Source organism: Podarcis melisellensis, assembly GCF_964234715.1.
Source record: "Podarcis melisellensis genome assembly, chromosome: 4".
NCBI lineage: Eukaryota > Metazoa > Chordata > Lepidosauria > Squamata > Lacertidae > Podarcis > Podarcis melisellensis.
Genome location: NC_138531.1, coordinates 81322646 through 81341824, shown reverse-complemented (window position 1 = coordinate 81341824; position 19179 = coordinate 81322646). Strand labels below are relative to the sequence as shown.

General features: G+C 42.6%; 1 protein-coding gene and 1 long non-coding RNA gene across 2 annotated transcripts in view; one reads left to right on the top strand and one right to left on the bottom strand.

Annotated features, from left to right (window-relative positions):
- XPO4 (exportin 4) overlaps window positions 1–5137 on the bottom strand; it is a 64517-nt gene extending 59380 nt beyond the window's left edge. The window contains exon 1 of the mRNA XM_081908678.1: window positions 5037–5137. Coding sequence (XP_081764804.1) covers window positions 5037–5114 — 78 coding nt within the window. The 5' untranslated portion in view covers window positions 5115–5137. The remainder of the gene's footprint in view (window positions 1–5036) is intronic.
- A 206-nt stretch (window positions 5138–5343) lies between these two features.
- On the top strand, window positions 5344–18242 carry LOC309368539. The gene is made up of 5 exons (XR_014167811.1): window positions 5344–5564; window positions 7604–7719; window positions 8903–9055; window positions 14690–14841; window positions 17574–18242. It is a non-coding gene; the product is annotated as an uncharacterized lncRNA (long non-coding RNA).
- The last annotated feature ends 937 nt before the right edge of the window (window positions 18243–19179 follow it).

Genomic DNA, 19179 nt, shown 5'->3' with positions numbered 1-19179 from the left:
TTGGCATCATATAAGGTTAGGCACGGGACTTGTAAACCAGCAGAAACAAATAGAAATGGAAATTCCTTTTCAGCCACCCTTCACCCATTATTCAATTGAGATGCCCAATATACTTATGCATTATGTAGGTACTGTATCTTATTAGTAAAAACGATTTGCTCCTTTAAAACAGGGGTTGCTAACTTGTGGCCCTCCAGATGTTGCTCTATTATTACAACTCCCATCAGCCCCAATTAGCATCCAATGATCAGGAATGATGAGAGCCGTAACCGAATTGCAGGTAAGAGGGTCTACAAGTTAAGCTTCCTTGGATTAAAAAAAAGAAGCTTTCAGATGATTTTGCAGCCCACTTTTACTGTTGTGTTCTGAATGCTTTGTTTCTGAATGTTTCTGAATATTGAAAGAGATGGAGATTTATCAAAGCTCTAAAAAAAACCCCCTCTGGTGTGCGATTTTCACAACCTCAAGGAACTATTGGCAAAGTTTGAAATTTTAAAGCCATTTATTCCCCAGGTTGAGCAATATGTCCCCTAAGAATTGTGTCCACAGAAAAATCAGGAATGGGCCTCAGGCTATCGTGCCCCTCCCATCTCTTTCAATTCTATCACAGCAGGAAAAAGGAAACAACTGAACTGGAAAATCCCATGTGCTCTCACTAGTCCTGCGAGAGTAAGCTCCTTCCCATATTTGACCACATAAAATGTCTATGTGGGGAAGAAGGGGTTAATTGCAAGTAAATTCCACCATTATTGGTTAGCTTTGCTTCCAAACTGACTTACTAATAACTGAGGTGTAAGACACATATCTAAGCCTTAACAACAAATCCTTTTACAGAAGCAATTATGGAATTGCGTTGAAACATGTAAAATAGTCATTTTCAATCATATAAACAACAACAACAACAACAATAATAATAATAATAATAATAATTTATACCCAGCCACTCTGGGCGGCTTCCAACAAAATATTAAAAATACAATAAATCATGCAGGCTTTCTGGAAAGATATTAGCAAAGAAAGAAAGAGAGAAAGAAAGAAAGAACAACAAACACTTTTAAAATCATAGAATTGTAGTGTTTACAGGACTCTTAAGGGTCACCTGGTCCAACCCCCCTGAAATGCAAAACTGTACTTAACATATGTAGAAATGAAGCATAAAGAAGAATGGACCCATATGCACAACTTTCCTTTTGTCAGCTATGGAGAAGGTACCACAAAATCAGGGAAATTTGCTCATCAAGAGCAAGCAATGGGAATCTCGTGAACTTCTGAACTGCAATCAAGGGATGCACTTTGGCATCAAAGAAAGTTGCTATTAACTCAAATAAAAGCACAGAAGGCATGGGAAGAATGCCAAGGTATATATTAAAAACACTCCTTTTCTAATGTTTTGCTACCAAAGTTTTGTAAATTATTTTAGCCTTCCAGTCTGTAATGTTGTAGTCTGAATTAGAAAACTAGGCATAGCTATCACAGAAGTAACCTCCCACATACACATCCCACAATCATGAAGCCTGTTTGCTTTAAAAATAGTACTTCCCCATCAGGCAAGGCTTTTGTCTGTACAACTTTGTTGTGATCTGCATTTGTAAGAGATTGGGACCATTTGCATAAACAAAGCACACCTGGTGTGTTCTGCTGATATGAATAGCTGCACACAATGAAAATTTCTGTCAATAATACCATTAATGGGATTTTGTGTCTTGCCTCCTCTTGAAGTACTCTGGGCTTGTTGGGTCACACTCTTAATGGCACTGGCAAAGGCGTACAAAGGAATTCATAGCTCACTTTATACTCATTCACCCAACACAGAATCTACAGTCCTCTGCAAATATCTCTGCGTCTCAATTACAGTATTAAGCAGATTTCTACCACAGCTCCTCAGAAGGATTCAGAGTGTAGCTTATTTAATGCAAAAGTTCCTCTATTTTCCTGCTTTTTTCGAAACATTCAAATCTGATGTTCTATTTCAGTTTAGAGTTTGGGAAGTCTTTACAATATCATAATGGCTTTAATATCTATGCATATTTGAAGTACGGTAAACCATGAACCAATACAGTGTATTGTTCAAACGCCTATCTTGCACAGAGAAATAAATGTGTGCTTAGTAGTGAAATATAGAGTGCATTCCCATATAAGCAGGCATAAATCACTCCTAAACCAAAGTCTGTGCTAAATAATTTATCCTGTGTACTATTAACTCTTGGCAAAAGATAACAACCCAGACTTTTCACTCAGATTTCCTTATCTATAGTAAATCCCAGGAAAGGTATCCACAGATTTTAAATCTGCAGAGTAGAAACAGCTTAGCCATAAAGACTGTTCTCTACAACAAGAAAGCACACAAACTACCGACCTTTTAAGTGAAAGATATGCACCAAGAGAATTGTGTTTACATTTGAGACATGCCTGAATTGGAAGTGAAACCGTGTTTGCCTCTAGTGCTTCATTGTTTCTAACTACTGTATACAGAAGTCCCTCCCCTCCCCTAGCTGTCCCCTCTTGTCCAATAATTGCTAACCCACCCATTAAATAAAAGGGTGCTGTCACATATTTAAATAGTTTAAAGAAAAAAATTACCATCAGCAAGTCTACAACAAATGAAGCTGAAATATTAACAATAAAGCAATCCAATACTTCCTTCAAGCACAGATTTTCTACATATCACCACATATTCACCAGTGCAGTGGGTAAAACCAGAGATACCTGGGTTGAAATTACCTCCTGTACGTCAAGCTTGCTAGGTGATCTTATTTTTTTGCCTTAAAACATTTCATAAAATTTATATGCTTCTTGTTGGCAAACTGCTTTGAGGTTTTTTAACAAAAAGAATAAAACAATAAAACTATCAGTAAAAACCATAAAACTCTTTAAATCATTCAAAATATAAAGTCAACTATAAACTAAAATCAGATTAATGCATACATCCACATTCTACACCCTAGATCCAATGGGAGCCTAATCTACCTCAAAGAGTTGTAATGAGGAGCAGGAAAGATAACCACAGACATACCAGCCTGTTTAAAGAAAGAACAGGACGCAACACTCACACATACTAGGTAATGTTTTCATCCATGCTATGCATTAATGTATAATTGTTAAGCAATTGCTCAGTATCTACTGATTACAGGGTAGTATGGCAGATCGTGTGATGCTTGTGTGGTAAACTTATGCTTACATAAAAACTGCTCATGTAGAAGACTATGAGAAAATGTTAATTACCAATTCAGAGCATCAGTTTCCCACTTGTATAGTGGAATACCAATGACTCGCCTTCTTGTATTTTGGGAGAATAAGCAATAACTTTTTGACATTTTGGCAATATTATTATGGTATAGTTTTTTGGTTGGAGGATACTTTTAGCTGACGGATTTATCTATTTCTCTAGTATTTTATTGCTTTGTCAATAACCACAGAAAAGTTACTAGCCCGCAAAACAAATTTTAGCAGCCTGCTATAAGGGCTGCATTTTCATGGCTGCTCATGAGGACAAGACTCATCCTTAAAGGCCTACATGGAAACCTATTGAAAGGCTTGGTTGTTGTTTTTAAAAAAGACTTCTATATAGTAGACGGGCTCAGAAATGATGGAGATGTTAAAGCACAGGTTGTGTGGACCATTTGCACAGGACCCCATACCTCCTGTGCCTTCCCTCCTGTTTTTAAACATCAACTTTAAGAAAATTCTTACCAAGTAGTTTCTCTCCCCCCCCTCTCAAAGTTTGCCTAAGATTTCATCTAAACAAATAAATTAGCATACACCAAAGTGTGTCATGGGTATAAGTTCTTTTAAGGATCTAGCTTTGCTCCTGGAAGGAGAGAACCGGCACTTTTCTGCTAGGCCTTTGCATTTCTATGCAGCTCTGGCTTCTTCAGAGTCAGGCACAGAAACCAAGTGGGCTATTCAGTCAACTCACAGGCATCTATGGCATTCCTGGACACCTATGGCTACCAGGAAACCTATGAAATACGAGGCTGGTTGCAAGTGTTTCGGGTGTGTGTGCAGAAGATGCAACAAGTTACACTGCAAAGCACTTTCCACACACACACAAAAATGTTTAAAAAATTAATGGTCACAATTCCACAAAGCCCAAACCATCAAAATTCTACCGGAGTAAACAAGTGTACCTGGGTGGAGGTGGGGGCATTGATAGCTTCAATGCTAACAACAGACTGACAAAGTGGCTCTGACTGCCTTGTTTCACACAAAGCTTTTAAACACTGATTGAAGGAACAGTTTTCTCTTTCATAGGCAATACTAATAGGTGGAAAGGTTTTGCTATTCAAGCCCAGATTTTCCAGGTGCCTTGACTGTTGAGGAGAACAAGCAAATGGAACAAGCATCTTAAGATTTATGTAACCCAGACACATGAAGGTTGGCTTGCAGAGACAGAGGCGGGGGGGGGGGGAGCATTCACTAGTTGAAAAAAAAAGGGAATGAATATGTCGTTTTATACTGATTGTAGCAGATGCGCAGCAGGAAAAAATGTTTCTAAAATGAAAAAAGGAGCAGAGCAAAGAGTGGTGGAGCAGCCCATAGCAAGGATCTGAGCACGTGGGTACAGGAGTGAAATGGAGAGGATTTGGGAAGCAGAGGCTATGATGGTGCAGAAAGGAGCAGGAGCCCGAAGCAAAGATAAAGGAAGCGAAAGGGTTGTGGAAGGAGAAGGGGCCCCAAAGCCGAGAGCACTAGCAGCCCCATCCTACGCCCGTTTGCTGGGAAGCAAGTCCCCCCCTCGCGGAGGGGGGTCCATGGGACTTGTTCCCACAGCCAGCGCGCACGGGGCTGCAGCTTCGGAGGGAAAAAGAGGGCAGCGGCGAGATTTCCGCGGCACCGCGCGGAAGGAGGCGCAGCCCCGCGGAGTCTCTCTCCGAGGAAGGAGCCTGCAAGGGAGCCCAGGGAAGAAGAAGAAGGGGCACTCGCGGCGTCTCCCCCGCCCAGAGGGATCAACTGGGGGGCGGAGGGGCCGCCCCGCTCCCCGCCGCGCCCTCGGCCGCCCAGCCTGCCCGCTCCGCCCGCCGCCGCGCCGCCCTCACCATCAGCACTTTGGCCGCGTTCTCCAGCTGGGCGATCACCTCGGGGGCTCCCCCCGCCGCCGCGGCCGCCGCCATCATGGTCTCTCTTCAATGACGCGCCATGCACTGCATTCTGGGACGAGGCGGCCGCCCAGCCAATCCCCGGCGCGGGCGCGGAAGGAGAGAGGGGAGGGAGGGGCGAGCGGGCAGCGGCGGGAGAGCCTCGCGGAGCGGAGCCTCAGTCGGGCGGCGCTGCCCGCCCCGGCCGGGAGGGTGGCGGAGGCGCGCGCGTGTGCCCGCGTGGGGGGGAAAGGGGGGGTCTCCCGCGCCAAAACGGCCATGAGGAAAAGCTGGACAGTCGCTGCCCTGGTCGGGGGAGTGGGGGGTGGGATACGAAGATGTCCCCTGAGACTCACCGCAGCCATTCGGGTGCCGCGGCTCTTTGCCTTTTTAAGCGCAAGGTAGCGCAGACCCCAAAGTCCCCTGAGCGAGGCTCCGGCTCCGGGTCGAGTTTGCCCCGCCGGAGCTCTGCATGCATGCGGACGAAAGGTGTGTTTGTGTGAAACCGTGAACACGGGGGAAAGCGCCTTTGAACACGTGCAGAGTGTTCGTCACTCTGAGCGCGGAGTAAGCGCTGCCCGGGAGGTACTGTACTTGGTTTCCACGTCAAAGGGTGGTGCACGCGCTTTCCAAGTAGGCTCAAAAGCGGCGGAAACGATCCTGGACTATTTTGGCGTTTTAATATCGCGCCTCAGGGCTTACAGAAAGAGTAAAGTTAGCAAGCGCGCACGGAGAATAAAGTCGGGCCAGTATACTAGCAGCTCTTATTTAGCCCCGAAAGCATCACTTTTTATTATTATTTATTGATTAGTAAAGCGGTTTCACTGAGCCCAGATTTTGAACTTTTTTTGCTTGCTTTTGTAATAGGCAGCAATTCAGTAGATGTGCATCCTGAACTTGTACTTGTTATTCACTGTCAGAGGCACTGTGGCCCTGACAGAATTGGAGATACCCTGTTCTTCTGTGCAAAGTTCATTTTTTAAAAATGGGAAGGAAGGACTGTAGCGATAGAGCTGTTGCTTTGCCCCAGGTTCAGTCTCTGGAATTACAGTTTTAAAAATAATCTGATAATGGGGGAAACGTATGCTTGAGACCATGCGGACTCACTGCCTTTCATACAAGACAATACAGATGGACAAATAGTTTGAATTGACCTCTTATGTCTGTATTTACCAAATGGAGCTGTCTCTCTTGTACTTCACACAATAATAGGCTAATCTTCCCATGCATATATGGCCGCTCACATACAGAAATGAGACCCCATGCTGCACCTAAAAAATTGCTGATACAAAGCATGCAGTTTCCCAAATGTGTGCTTGTATGCACTACACTTGTTTTCAACCTGAACAATAAATCAAGTGGGCGTCTGCTTTTTGTTGAGAGTCACATTCCCTCAGAGGAATCAGTCAGGGACTATATGCCAGTGCTGAGCAGAGCCAAAGCTGCATGGAGAGGGAATAAAGATCTGGCCCACCTAGCCAAAAAAGGTTCACCCATGATGTGCTTTTTGAAACTGATGCTGCACATTTCACATAGATCCATACCAAAAACTGAATTTGCAACATACTGTATACTTAAATCTTATGGATTCATTGCACTTTAGATCTTCACTCATAGGGAATCATACTTTGACCTTTATTATATCAGTTGTTCCACCATAGCTACTCTTCACACGTAGGTTTAATAACTATAGTGGGATCTGAAGAGCTACTTCAGGGAATGCTATGGTTTTATTTTTCTTTCAGGAGCAAATATTAGAAACCGTTTTTGAAAGTCCTTTAATTGTGCTATGTTGCAAGTGGGGTTTCATTCCTTAGCTCCTTTGGATCTTGCCCTATACATTTTAAGACTCCTAGGCAAAATAGATTTTAATAAATTGTTACAAATTTCTAGCATTAAGCTTATAGTATACTATGGCAGCATACTATCACAAATTACTTAGTTGCTTGGAATAACACAGAATTCACTTGTTTAGTAAAAAAAAGGGGGTAATGGTAAGAGGAGGGGAGCAAGAACAAATTTTCCAGATACTTACTGAGAGCTGATACAGATAAATTTCTAAGTGAGAACTGTAAGCAAACTGAATTACTCCACCACCTGCAACTCCTGAAGATAAGGCTGAAGGTTAACATTTCTACAGCTAATTATAATCTCATTACACTTCCCCTTTGTCCATATAGATTAATAGTCACTAAAATAGAACCATACAGAAATTAATCATAGTGAATATGATACAGTGAGAAATGGAACTGTGACACTACATATTACCAGCTTAACATGCAGCTAAGTTGTTATTTTTCTCAATTTGTATCAAAGCTGGTTTGGGTGGAAATACATAAAAATGTGGCATTTCATAAGAAATTATAGGAATGATATAGGACAGATGTGGATATCAGGAAAGGTCCTAGAACAGATAATTAAACAGTCAGTATGTGGACAGTCAGAAAAGAATGCAGTGATTATTAAGACTCAGTATGAATTTTACAAAAACAAGTCATGCTAGACAAATCTCTCTCTTTTTTGGATAGAGCTGCAAGCCTAGTGGATCAGCAGAATACTGTGGACCTGGTGTATCTTGATTTCAGTAAGGCTTTTGACAAAGTCCCACTTTTCGAGGAAACTGGTAAGATGTGGGCTGGATGAGGTACAGTAACTGAAAGTTGGATTTGTAGCTGGTTGACTGACCGAACCCAAAGAGTGCTTGTTAATGATTCCCCGTCGTCCTGGAAAAAAGTGACAAATGAGTTGTCCTGGGCCCATTGTTCAACATCCTTACAAATGACTTGGATTTAGGTATTTAAGGGATGCCCATCAAATTTGCAGATGACACACCAACGCAACAGAAGACAGAATCAAATTGGAGAACTGGGCCTAAAGTGAAACTAGCAGAATGAAATTCATTAAGGATAAATGTAAGGTTCTACACTTAGGCAAGAAGAACCAGATGCACCAATATAATACAGGGGACACTTGCCTTGCCAGTAGTACATGTGAAAAGAATCTAGGGATCTACTGACTACAAACTTAACATGAGTCAACAGTGTGATGCAGCAGCAAATAAGTTAATGTTGTTTCAGCCTGCAGTAACAAGTATACTGTCCTGATCAATGGAAGTAATAGTACCACTCTATTCTGCCTTGGTTAGACCACACCTGGGGATTGGATAGGAAGTACTAGAGCTTCCCTGATGGAACAAAACTTAGCTTGAACTATCAAGTTTTCTCCAGTTCCATTGTAGGGACACAACACTCATTGCTAAAGAAAAGCCAATCTAAACATGGTCTTGGGGCATGTGTAGAGTTCCAGTTGAACTGAGCTTCTGAGCATCATCTTTCGCAGCCCAACCTGGAGATGGCAGGGCTTTTAACTTGGGGCTTTCTGCATGTAAAACATGCTAGTATTGGAGCAGAGGCTATTATTAAATAAACCACTTGCTCTACAAACCATTGGCCCACGGCTAGAATGAAATCTTTTAATTGTGTGATGATTAATTGTACGGATATGTCAAATAATGTAGAATGTCACCCGCATATACTGCATCCTTTATTCTCAAATGAGAAGTGTCCTTCATGCTTTGCAGTTGGCTAAATGCCAGCTGCAGCAGAGAGGCTCCCTGAAAAACAGTGTTATAATATATATAAAGGGCACCCTTGTCTTTGCTAGCAGACAAACCCTTAGTTAATTAATGGCTCTGCTTGTATGGATGCATGGTTTCTGAGCTTCCTTTGGTTCTAACAAAGTCTTTGTTTACGAAATGTGCTTATTAAAACGAGTTAATATGTTATTCTACTGGCTGCAGCAACATAACGTTAATTTTATCTTTGTAGAACTATTTCTGTATAACTGCCCCCCAACAAAAAAAACCCCAGGATCAGGGCCATGCTACAAGGCAATAGGTTTTTAACCCAGGTGTGGGATATGTGACCCTACAAATGCTACTCAACTCCAACTTCCATCAGCCTCATCAAGCATGGCCAAAGGTCAGGAATTATTCGAATTGTGGTCCAATAACACCCAGCCATGGTGCCCCAACTCCTGCATAACCACACCATAACTATGGTTTATTCATTCAGTCATTCCAGGATGGATGTTTACAATCATGCTATTTCAAATGCTGTTTGCAACCACTAAGACTCAGGCAGAAGTGTATATTGCCGCATGCCACCCCAATCTCTGAGTGGTGTGAGATTCCAGGGGGTTCCAGGTTGCTTTCCCAGAGTTCCTTGGAATGAAGGAGACAGTGGAGACTGTGTTGTCTTGATGATAGATGGTTTATTTGCACATCTATATAACGTGAACCTAAGATGGAGTGGCTCACAACATTAACACCTTCCGGACCTATCGTGGAGGAGGCACACGAAGAAAGATCTCAATGAGCTCAAGGTCCAGATAGGTTCATATGGAAAGAAGTGGACCTTTGAGGTATTGAGGTCCTGAGCCGTTTAAGCATTTAAAAGTCAAAACCAGCACTTTGAATTTGGCCCGGAAACTTCCTGGAAGCCATTGCCGTTGAGTCAGGATAGGTAATATGTTCAAACTGTCTTGTCGTGGTTATTATAGTTCTGGGAGGGGAATAGTGTCTCCTGACAACTCTCAGCACCATCAAACCACAACTCCTACAATTCCTTGGAGGAAACCCATGCTGTTTAAAGTGGCATGATACTTCTTTAAAAGATGAATTGGATGCATTTGTATATTTCACATACTGTCTCCACTTTGTTCCTCAGGAACACAGTGTGTGTTTCTGTTCTTTTGAGACAGTCCTTTTAAGGATCTTTTTAATAGTATTGGACAAAGTGTTCATGTTGAATGTACATCATTAATCTAATCTTTCTGACAGATCAGGTCCTAACACTTTAGAGAAAACCAGCCTGCCACACCATATATTAAAAGCACTCCTGTGTCGCTTAACAGTCATGGCTTTCACCAAAGAATTATGGGAACTATGGTTTGGTAAGGGTGCTGAAAGTTATTAGGAGACCGCCCCCCTCACAGAGCTACAGTTCCCAACACAGTTAATAAACTACAGTCCCCATAATTCTTTAGGAGAAGTCAGGACTGTTAAAGTGCTTTAAATTTATTATATGGATATGATTGAGTCACTAATATCCTTTTAGTTGTACATAGGCAGGATTATTTTCTTCCATCTTAAGCACTAGATAAAATATTACAGCTCAGTGGTACTTTAATAGCTGGAAGATCATTAAAGATGAACCTTTTAGATTCCAATCCTATAACGCGTACCTGGGAGTAAGTCCCACTGGACTCAATGGGAATGACGTTGTTATAAATTCCACTCAAAATTCCAGGGCAGAACTCCAATGTATAGCTAGCAGAGTAAAAACTTGTAACATGTTGCAAGACTCCCCCCAAAATAGACCAGAGGCAACTATATTTCATATACCAGAATTTACTATTGCTACTGAAGGTAAATGAGCATACTGGTCACAAATCCAATACATTCATGATTGGCACTGTCCATAAGAAATCAATTTGCAGCAGAATTAACCTAAACTTACAATAACTTAACAATAAGACTAAAACCTTAACACTAAGTGTACTATGTACAGAACACCACACTGTTATTATAGTCAGCATGACCTTGAGTGAAAGACATAACGGAAGCAGTCCAAACCAGCTGTTCAGCTTCTCCGAAGGAATAACCCAAACATCAGGAACCTTCTGCCTGTTTTTTTAGGCAAAATAGAAAATTCCTTGTCAGTTAGTGTAGCGTTTGCCCATTCTTTGGGGATACGTTTGTATTGGGGGAGACAAGGGGTTACTAGGTTGACCAATAAGAAAGCCCGAAGGCAGAGCCTACCTGATTTTGAGGCTCAGCCCAGAGGTTTTGACAGTTTGGTTGGTTCTTTTGGGGGGCGGGGGAGACAGAGGAGTCAGGGTGAGTTAGAGACAGGGACAAGACTGAGAGGGAATAGAGTGACAGCATTTCGAATATATTTTAAAACTTGTTTGTGTTTGAAATAAACTTTAATCTTCATTGTTAACTCTACCTGACTGATACTCAATACTTCAACAGGGAACCCTGGGTTTTTTCCACAAAATTGGTGGCAGTGGAGGAATAAAGTAGTGGTGTACAGGTCAATAGTCCGTGAAACAACTGGGGGCTTTGTACGTACGCCACAGTTAGAAACCTCCATCTTGCACTAGCTTGTATCACACAGAGAAGCTTCCAGAACCCTCTTGAATCAATTAGAATAGGAAAGAGCTCTCTACACGTCAGATCAATACTTTCTTCACCAAAAAATGCAAACTGACAGACACTTCTAAAATCAGAAATAGCTTTTCTTCACAGTCATATAGCATTTGAATTCTTCATTCACATAAAATAATAAATTATATCCCTTATACATATATGCAATAATCAACAACAAAGAGAGATGAGCAAAAGGTACACATTAATATGATGTTTCTCCACTAAGCTGACATTCCGCACAGGACAGAATTGGAAACAACCGAAGAACAATAATACCTAGTACTGTATGTGTGTCAAGACTCAATTGCTGAGGTCTTCTCATGGGACGATGTTAGCACTTGCCCCTGAGCTTCAGCTGACCTTTACCAGGGTCTGAGCCCTTAATGTTGTTGGCCCTGCCCTGCGGAACCCCTTGCAAACAGTAGTTCAGCAGGAGACATCCCTGCTTCTTTTCAGATGCCTTCTAAAAAACTAATTCAGACAAGCCTTTCATATCTGGAACACCTATGGGTGTGTTTGATTTTTTTAAAATTGTTTTCATTGTAATAGTGTGTTTTCAGTCTGTATACCACCTCATTATATTCTAGATGAAAGTGCAGTTTATAAATAAATAAGTAAGTAAAAGGGTGCACAATCTGCATAGTATTATTTAGCTTTATAACAGGCATATGATATAGAACCATCATAACACTGTGACCTGAATGGTGCCTGCTATGGGAGCTTATCACTAAAATCTCTCTGCTGACTAAGCTACAGCATACTCTTTTCATTATGTAAACCACTCCGGAACAAATTTTAATGAAGGGTGAAATATAAATATTTCAAACAAACAAAGAAATCTATGTAATAGTTTACAGGCTGGTTGCAGAGCAACATACCAAGCCATTTCTCAAAATTGGCATGGTTGCAATGAAAATCCGTATTACTCATTTGCTGCATGCCGATATGATTTATTCCGTGTGTTTTCAACCCAAAATTGAATTTAGGTTCATATTTCTCATAGATGAACAATTAATCTGGCCATGCATACTAGAGCAACCAGAAGATTATCCATGTTGATGCACAGATAATCTTCTGATTGCTGTAAAGCATGCATAGCAAGATTATTTTTTAGCCTATAAGGAGTAGCACACGGTGAACAAACAGAAAGGTTTGAGCTAACATCTCTTGTCTTTCAAATGGAGTGGGCAGCCTGTGGCCCTACAAGTTCATGTGGACCTTGGTGGTGGAATTTTATATGGCCCTCATTCAGATCTTTGGCAAGAGCAATCTGTCCCTCTCCATATAGCTTGCAGGGGATAGAAAAATGATATGAGATAGAAGGGAGTGCCTAAAGTGTGTGACTCTACACACTTTTTGGCTCTGACCCTGCCTACCACAGACTTCAGCCCTGCCTACCATCTGCACACGGCTCCGAATGTATCCCCCCCAGCAAGGAAATGCACATACTCTGTAAGTGTCACAGAAAAAAAATAGGCATCTTGTTTTCTCGTGGGAGAGCATGGCAGCCATTTTGTGTGCCATGAGATCTCACGTGATTTCACATCAAGATCTCGTCCAGAAAACAACAACACTTCTGCCCCAAAAAAGCACATTTTTTATGGGTGGTGTGATGGGACGATGAGCTGCTTGTGCGTAAAATGCAAGTCCCTCAGAGTTTGATCAGGTTTTCAAACCTCTGCCTGTGACGGAGCCCCTCCAGCATGGCTGCGTCAATCACTAGTAGAATCCGAAAGTGGCTGCTTTCGGAATCGTTTCCAACATAAAAGCTCTTTAACGGAAACACGTCGTCTGGCCTCTCGGCGTGACAGTTTCCGGCGAGGTGTGGGTGTCCCTATAGGAGGTCCTGAGACCTCCCCACTGTTTTCGCTGGAAGCGTCTCTGAGCCATCCCTCCGACTCACTTTCCCTTGGAGTTCTTGCTCGCCCTCTACTGGTTCCCTCTTCCGCTGCTACTCCTCTCTCAACCTCAGTGAGCCTTTGCGCCCCCGGCGCTTTAGATGGCAGTTCCCTGACAGGTGGCACCCCAAAGAGGGCATTTTTGGTTGCTGTGTGAACAAGGCTGTGACAAAGGGCATCTTGTGGTCTCATGCAAGTCACGTGACTCGTGAGGGAGCACAGGCAGCAAGACACTCTTCCTGGTTTGAGGGTTCAAGATGTTGGAGGGTATGAATGCAGTCCTAGAGAAACAGAAAGTTACTAGCCCCAGTGTTAGAACATAGAAAGATAACGGTCTGGTGTAACCAGTTACATATTATTATTATTTTGCCGTCGAACAGTCTCACTTCATCCTATCAGTACACAAAACAGTGGTACCTCGGGTTAAGTACTTAATTCGTTCTTAACCCGAAACTGTTCTTAACCTGAAGCACCATTTTAGCTAATGGGCCTCCTGCTACCGCCATGCCGTCAGAGCACAATTTCTGTTTTCATCCTGAAGCAAAGTTCTTAACCTGAGGTACTATTTCTGGGTTAGCGGAGTCTGTAACCTGAAGCGTATGTAACCAAAGGTCCACTGTAAACCATTCTGTTCATTCTGATAGCTAATAAAACCAGCCTTCAGGGAAGACATGTAACATTAATTTAATGGGCTTTTGTTTTATTTTTAAAGCAGGAAACAATAATATAAGTTTTACAAATTCAATTTTTCATTAAAAAAATATTTAGTAGTCAGTGGCAAAAAATAAATGTGATAATGATATAAGGTCCTATGAAGTTGTTAGGAGATCCCTGTTCCCCTCACAGAGTTACAGTTATTGGGAAGAAGAATTGATTGTTAAAACACTCCGTAGACCAAACTTGACAAGCTGTAGTTCCCAGGATTATTCGTGGGAAGCCATGTTTGCTGAAGTGGTATCCTAGGGCTTCATGCTACTTACATGTAGCACATGCCCTTCCTGTACCACTAGATGGCTCTTTCCAACCATAACTTTAAATTGTATAGTGAAATACATTTATATTCATCATTATACATATATAATTCATGGTGCTCAACCCATAGTACCGTACCTCACACAATCCAAATACTGACAATTACCCACCTAGAACACCTTATTCCTTCTGCAGGATTTGTACAACAGCCAATAGCACCATGGAGTTTTAACCTTCAGAGCCTGGGGGTTGGAGGAAGCTAGTAATGTAAGGCCTACAAAGCTTATGAACCATAAAGCAGAACACAGTTCTTCGGCCATATATAAGCTGGGTTCACTCAGTGTTCTGTGTTTGTGGTCTGCCTGGGATTGTAAGAACTGGGAAATTGCAGTCAAACATAATTAAGCATAAGTGCATGAAAGGGTTAAGACCAGAGAGGTTTGTTTCTAGACTCAGGTGATCATGCCCCCTTACCTCTGTGATTGAGGATGTGATGCTGTTTCTCTTGCTTTGTCTCACTCTCTTCTCAGCATGTAACCCATCAGAACAGACGGGTCTGAACATTCTCAAAGTTCAGACTGCATGTTTGAAACTATATTGTGAATTTTGCACCCAAGAGTAATCTACCTGGCTTCTCCTTGTTGCTGCGTGGGGCAACACATGAACCACACCTTTGAATTTAGTGAGTAAATATTTTAAACTTACTTAACCGTGTGTGGTCTGTTCATTGCTAGAGAGGGAGAGGGTGGGGCAAGTGCTTTAAGACAGAGTAAACAGGCTATGCAAAAAGGCTGAACAACCTATATTCCAGGCTGTGCTGCAGGTTAACTCTGAAAGTGTTTTCTACTCCGCTGGGGGCTCTCTCCAGCTAGAGAGTGTGCTAAGCCCCATGTTTTAAATCTAGGTGCTCAGCTGATTCTGTGGGTCAGATCTATTTTCCAATTCCACAAAAACGGGGGGGATTGTCAAGCCTTCCCGAGGCTTGACCTTTGTTTGAATCAAATGGCAGTCGTACTTCCTTTTGTGATGGCCCCTGAAGAACATGATTTGGCTTGCTACCTCTGTTTGTGGCCTTCTGTAGCCTCCCTGCTTTTATCTTGGTTTGGTCGTTGTGGTTTAGTCGTGTTCGACTCTTTGTGAGCCCATGGATCAGAGCACGCCAGGTTTAGTCATACATTCCATCTATTGGTAAAAGAAGGCATTGTGCTTCATATTAGTATTATGCCACATCCTAACTTTGTACTTAAAGCACCTCCAAAAGGATCAAGGCTTCAAGGCAAGAACTCCAGCAAGTGAATGACAAAGAGAGAGTTAGCTGTGAGTCCAACTCAAAGAGCCACTAGGAACCACACAGAAGAGAAATGAAAACTCTATTACTGTGATCAAAGAACAGAGAAGTAGAAGTCAAAGGGGACCCCAGCCCCTTTTCCTTTGACAGTCTGTGTTTCAGGGGATGAGACTTGTAGCTTTCACAATAAGCTTTATTACCTCCCCATTCCCCACAATTTGGGCACTAGGTTCAACAAGCTAGCTGGTGAACTTCATTTGGCTCAATGAGTCACGAGCCTAGATTAAGGGTTGCCCACAATGCGGGAGTCATATTTGGGCATCCTGATTGTTGCTTTAGTTTTGCGATTGCTATGGGAATTATTTAGAATGATTCTTGAGAGACTTGTGTGTGTTTTGCATGAGCCAGCAGAAGCTCTTGTGGCAGGCATTTTAGCTTGACTGTAAATTCAGACTGCGTGATATTTAAGACTAAGTATGGTAAAAGAGAAAAATGGAACGATAATAGAGGATTAGCACAGATTACGTGGAAATGACAGAATTCCCTGCTATGAAATCAATCCATTATTTGGCACCCACAAAATGCACTGAAAATGCTCTGTATCCCAGCAGGAGTGTCCGATATGTCGATTCTGCTGCTGTCCTGAAAAACAGTGTCCTCTCAGTTTTTTAATTAAAGAGTCTGATCTGTGCCAACCAGAGATAGAAGAATTGCTGGCAGCATCCAGTCTGTTCGGGGGATGGGGGAGGGAATGGTGGCATGAAGGGAATTGCCATGCTATTTCAAGTCTTGGAAAACAGAATTTACAAGCAGGTACTGGAGAGCGCGCGTGAATGTGCTTTGACGGTTTGGCTTGATAGTGCACGTTCTTTGGTTATTGTTTCCTAGATTATAAGCTAAGTTTTGAACTGATAAAAAAACTATAGGCAACAATGTTGTGTGCCTCACTGATTTCTGAAAGAGCTACCTGCATGGTAAATCAGGGCAGGGAGTGGGATTTATGCCAAGCATCCCGATTCAGTGGTTCTGCTGCAATGTATCTACATGTAGAGATCTGCAAGTGGTGCATGGCTGGTGAATAGGTGGCCCTCCACCATAATGCAACATTTTGTCATGGCTGATAGGCACTTGTAGGCTTACTTTCCACTGACTTTTGTGAAAAGCTTTCTCCAGTATTTTTAGACAATGTGCTTTTCATTCATTGTTATGATATTTTGCTGCTTTTTTATGATGTAAGCCAGGCATAGGCAAACTTGGCCCTCCAGATGTTTTGGGACTACAACTCCCATCATCCCTGACCACTGGTCCTGTTCGTTAGGAATGATGGGAGTTGTAGTCCCAAAACATCTGGAGCAGGGGTCTGCAACCCGCGGCTCCAGAGCCGCATGTGGCTCTTTTACACCTTTGCCGCGGCTCCGGGGCGGATACTAGCAAGGGGAGGAGGCGCATTGTGCGCCCTGACACTCCCCACTGTGGCGGGCGCTGTACTGGCTGTGACGTTGCATGGGGGCAGTGCGTGCGTTAGTCACTCACCGTCCCGACGTCACCTTCCCGCCCGCTGTCAGATCGCGGCTCCGGAGATATATTTGGTTTTGGTTTTGCGGCTCCCAGGTTTTTTTTCTCCTTCGGAAACGGGTCCAAGTGGCTCTTTTTGTCTTAAAGGTTGCAGACCCCTGATCTGGAGGATCAAGTTTGCCTATGCCTGATGTAAGCTACTTTGAGCTGCATTATATGGTCAGACCATTGGTTCACCAGGCTGTATACTGCCAACAGTGATGGGTAGTGGTTTCAGAAAGCATCTTTCCTAGTCCTTACCTGAAGATGCCAGGGATGCTGCATGCAGGTGATGCCAGGTTCAATCCCCAGTATCTCTTGGTAAGGCAGCAAGTGATCTAGAGTGCTGCTGCTGATCAGTGTTGACAGTGCTAGGCAGACCAGTGGTCTGACTCAGTAGAAAGCAGCTTCACAGGCTGCTTTTTTGAGTTTATGTATATGTTAAAGAAGCAGCACACATATTGTTAAAATAATACTTTTGTTTGCCTCATTTGCAAACCCTCAGACTCTGAATATATTTTAACAGGCTAATTCTGAAAATGTAACATTTTCTTCTTCTCACTCTTAATTAGGAAAATGGTGTATAAGGCAGATGGCGGAAATCTTGCCAGTGAACAAACCCAGAATCCTTTCCACCACATGCCACCATTCACTGCTTTAACACATTTCTCTGCCAGAAAAAACATTCCGAGTTCCACCCCCCATAGAATTTAGCATTTGCTATTTATGTCATATGCATGTCTAAATCTATTATTGCCTGCAAGGAGAAATTCAGTAAAAGTATGTTTGGAATTACATGTTTGATGATCTGCCAATAACATTGCATTTTTCTGTTATTATTTTAAGCTTACAGGTCTGTTTTTGCTTTGTACGAAAACAATGGCTTGGATCGCAAGATGAATTAACTTAGGCCACAACTCTAGCACCACTTACCTCGAAGTAAGCCCCAAGTAAATTTGATAGGACTTGCTGTTGAGTAGACATGGTTAAAATTGCACCGCAAGGCTGCAATCGAGCTGGGAGCCAGACTTGTAGAACTCAGTGGGACTTACTTCTGAGGAGACATGTATGGGATTGTGTGGATAAAGAGCTTTGTGGAAAGAAAACTTTCTGTTCCTTCCTCTCTCCTGCAGCCACCCAGCCCCTAACTCCACCACCCACAAAAGGCTCTCCAGAGGTTTAGGGAGCCTTCCTGAACATCTGGGGATGGACCTAAGATGACTCACAGGTAGTAGTGCATTGACAGCTGTGCCCCTTCTAAGATTATGCAATAACCTTATACAGTGGTACCTCAGGTTGTACTTAATTCGTTCTGGAGGTCCGTTGTTAACCTGAAACTGTTCTTAACCTGAAGCACCATTTTAGCTAATGGGGCCTCCTGCTGCCACCACGCCGCCGGAGCATGATTTCTGTTCTCATCCTGAAGTGAAGTTCTTAACCCGAGGTACTATTTCTGGGTTAGCCAAGTCTGTAACCTGAAGCGTATGTAACCTGAGGTACCACTGTAATTATACAATAGTAATAATTTGGGAAGCCTAGCAACAGTCTTCATGTGTTGCCTATCAGTGAGTTCTGTTTTCTGCACACATAATTGGGAAATGATTAGTAGTGCTCCAGTATCACCTTTCAGAGCGGATTTCAGAACTCCTTCCACTTTGGCAAGTGCTGTGATGCTGCAATTACTACTGTTAAATTCAATTTCATTATAGACTTCGACACCAGGTTGGGTTTCTGCAAAATCCGGCAAAACACCCTTCCCCCGCTCCCACAACAACTACAATAGTCTTATTGAAAGTCCTGCTGACTTCCTTCACATTTTAGTCAGTTGCTTCACCTGAAGAGGAACCTCCATATTTGTTTCATATTTATATTTCAGGCAATAAAAGACACCTGCACTGCAGGGAGTTGGATTAGATGACCCCCAAGACCCCTTCCAACTCTGCAATTCTCTGATTCCATATGGTGTCCACGAGGGAGTAAGTATACTGATCCCCTATCTTATTCAAAATTCATAAATCTGATCAAAACACTTTTGACTTCATATGAAATTCCTTAAAAGCCATTTGCCTGAGGAGAAACTACCAAATTCAGCTTCGAACTTCACTTTAGGTGATGTGGGTTTTTTTGGCAATTCTCAAGTTAGGTTTGCAAACACCCGCTTACTTGAGTTTCTGTGCG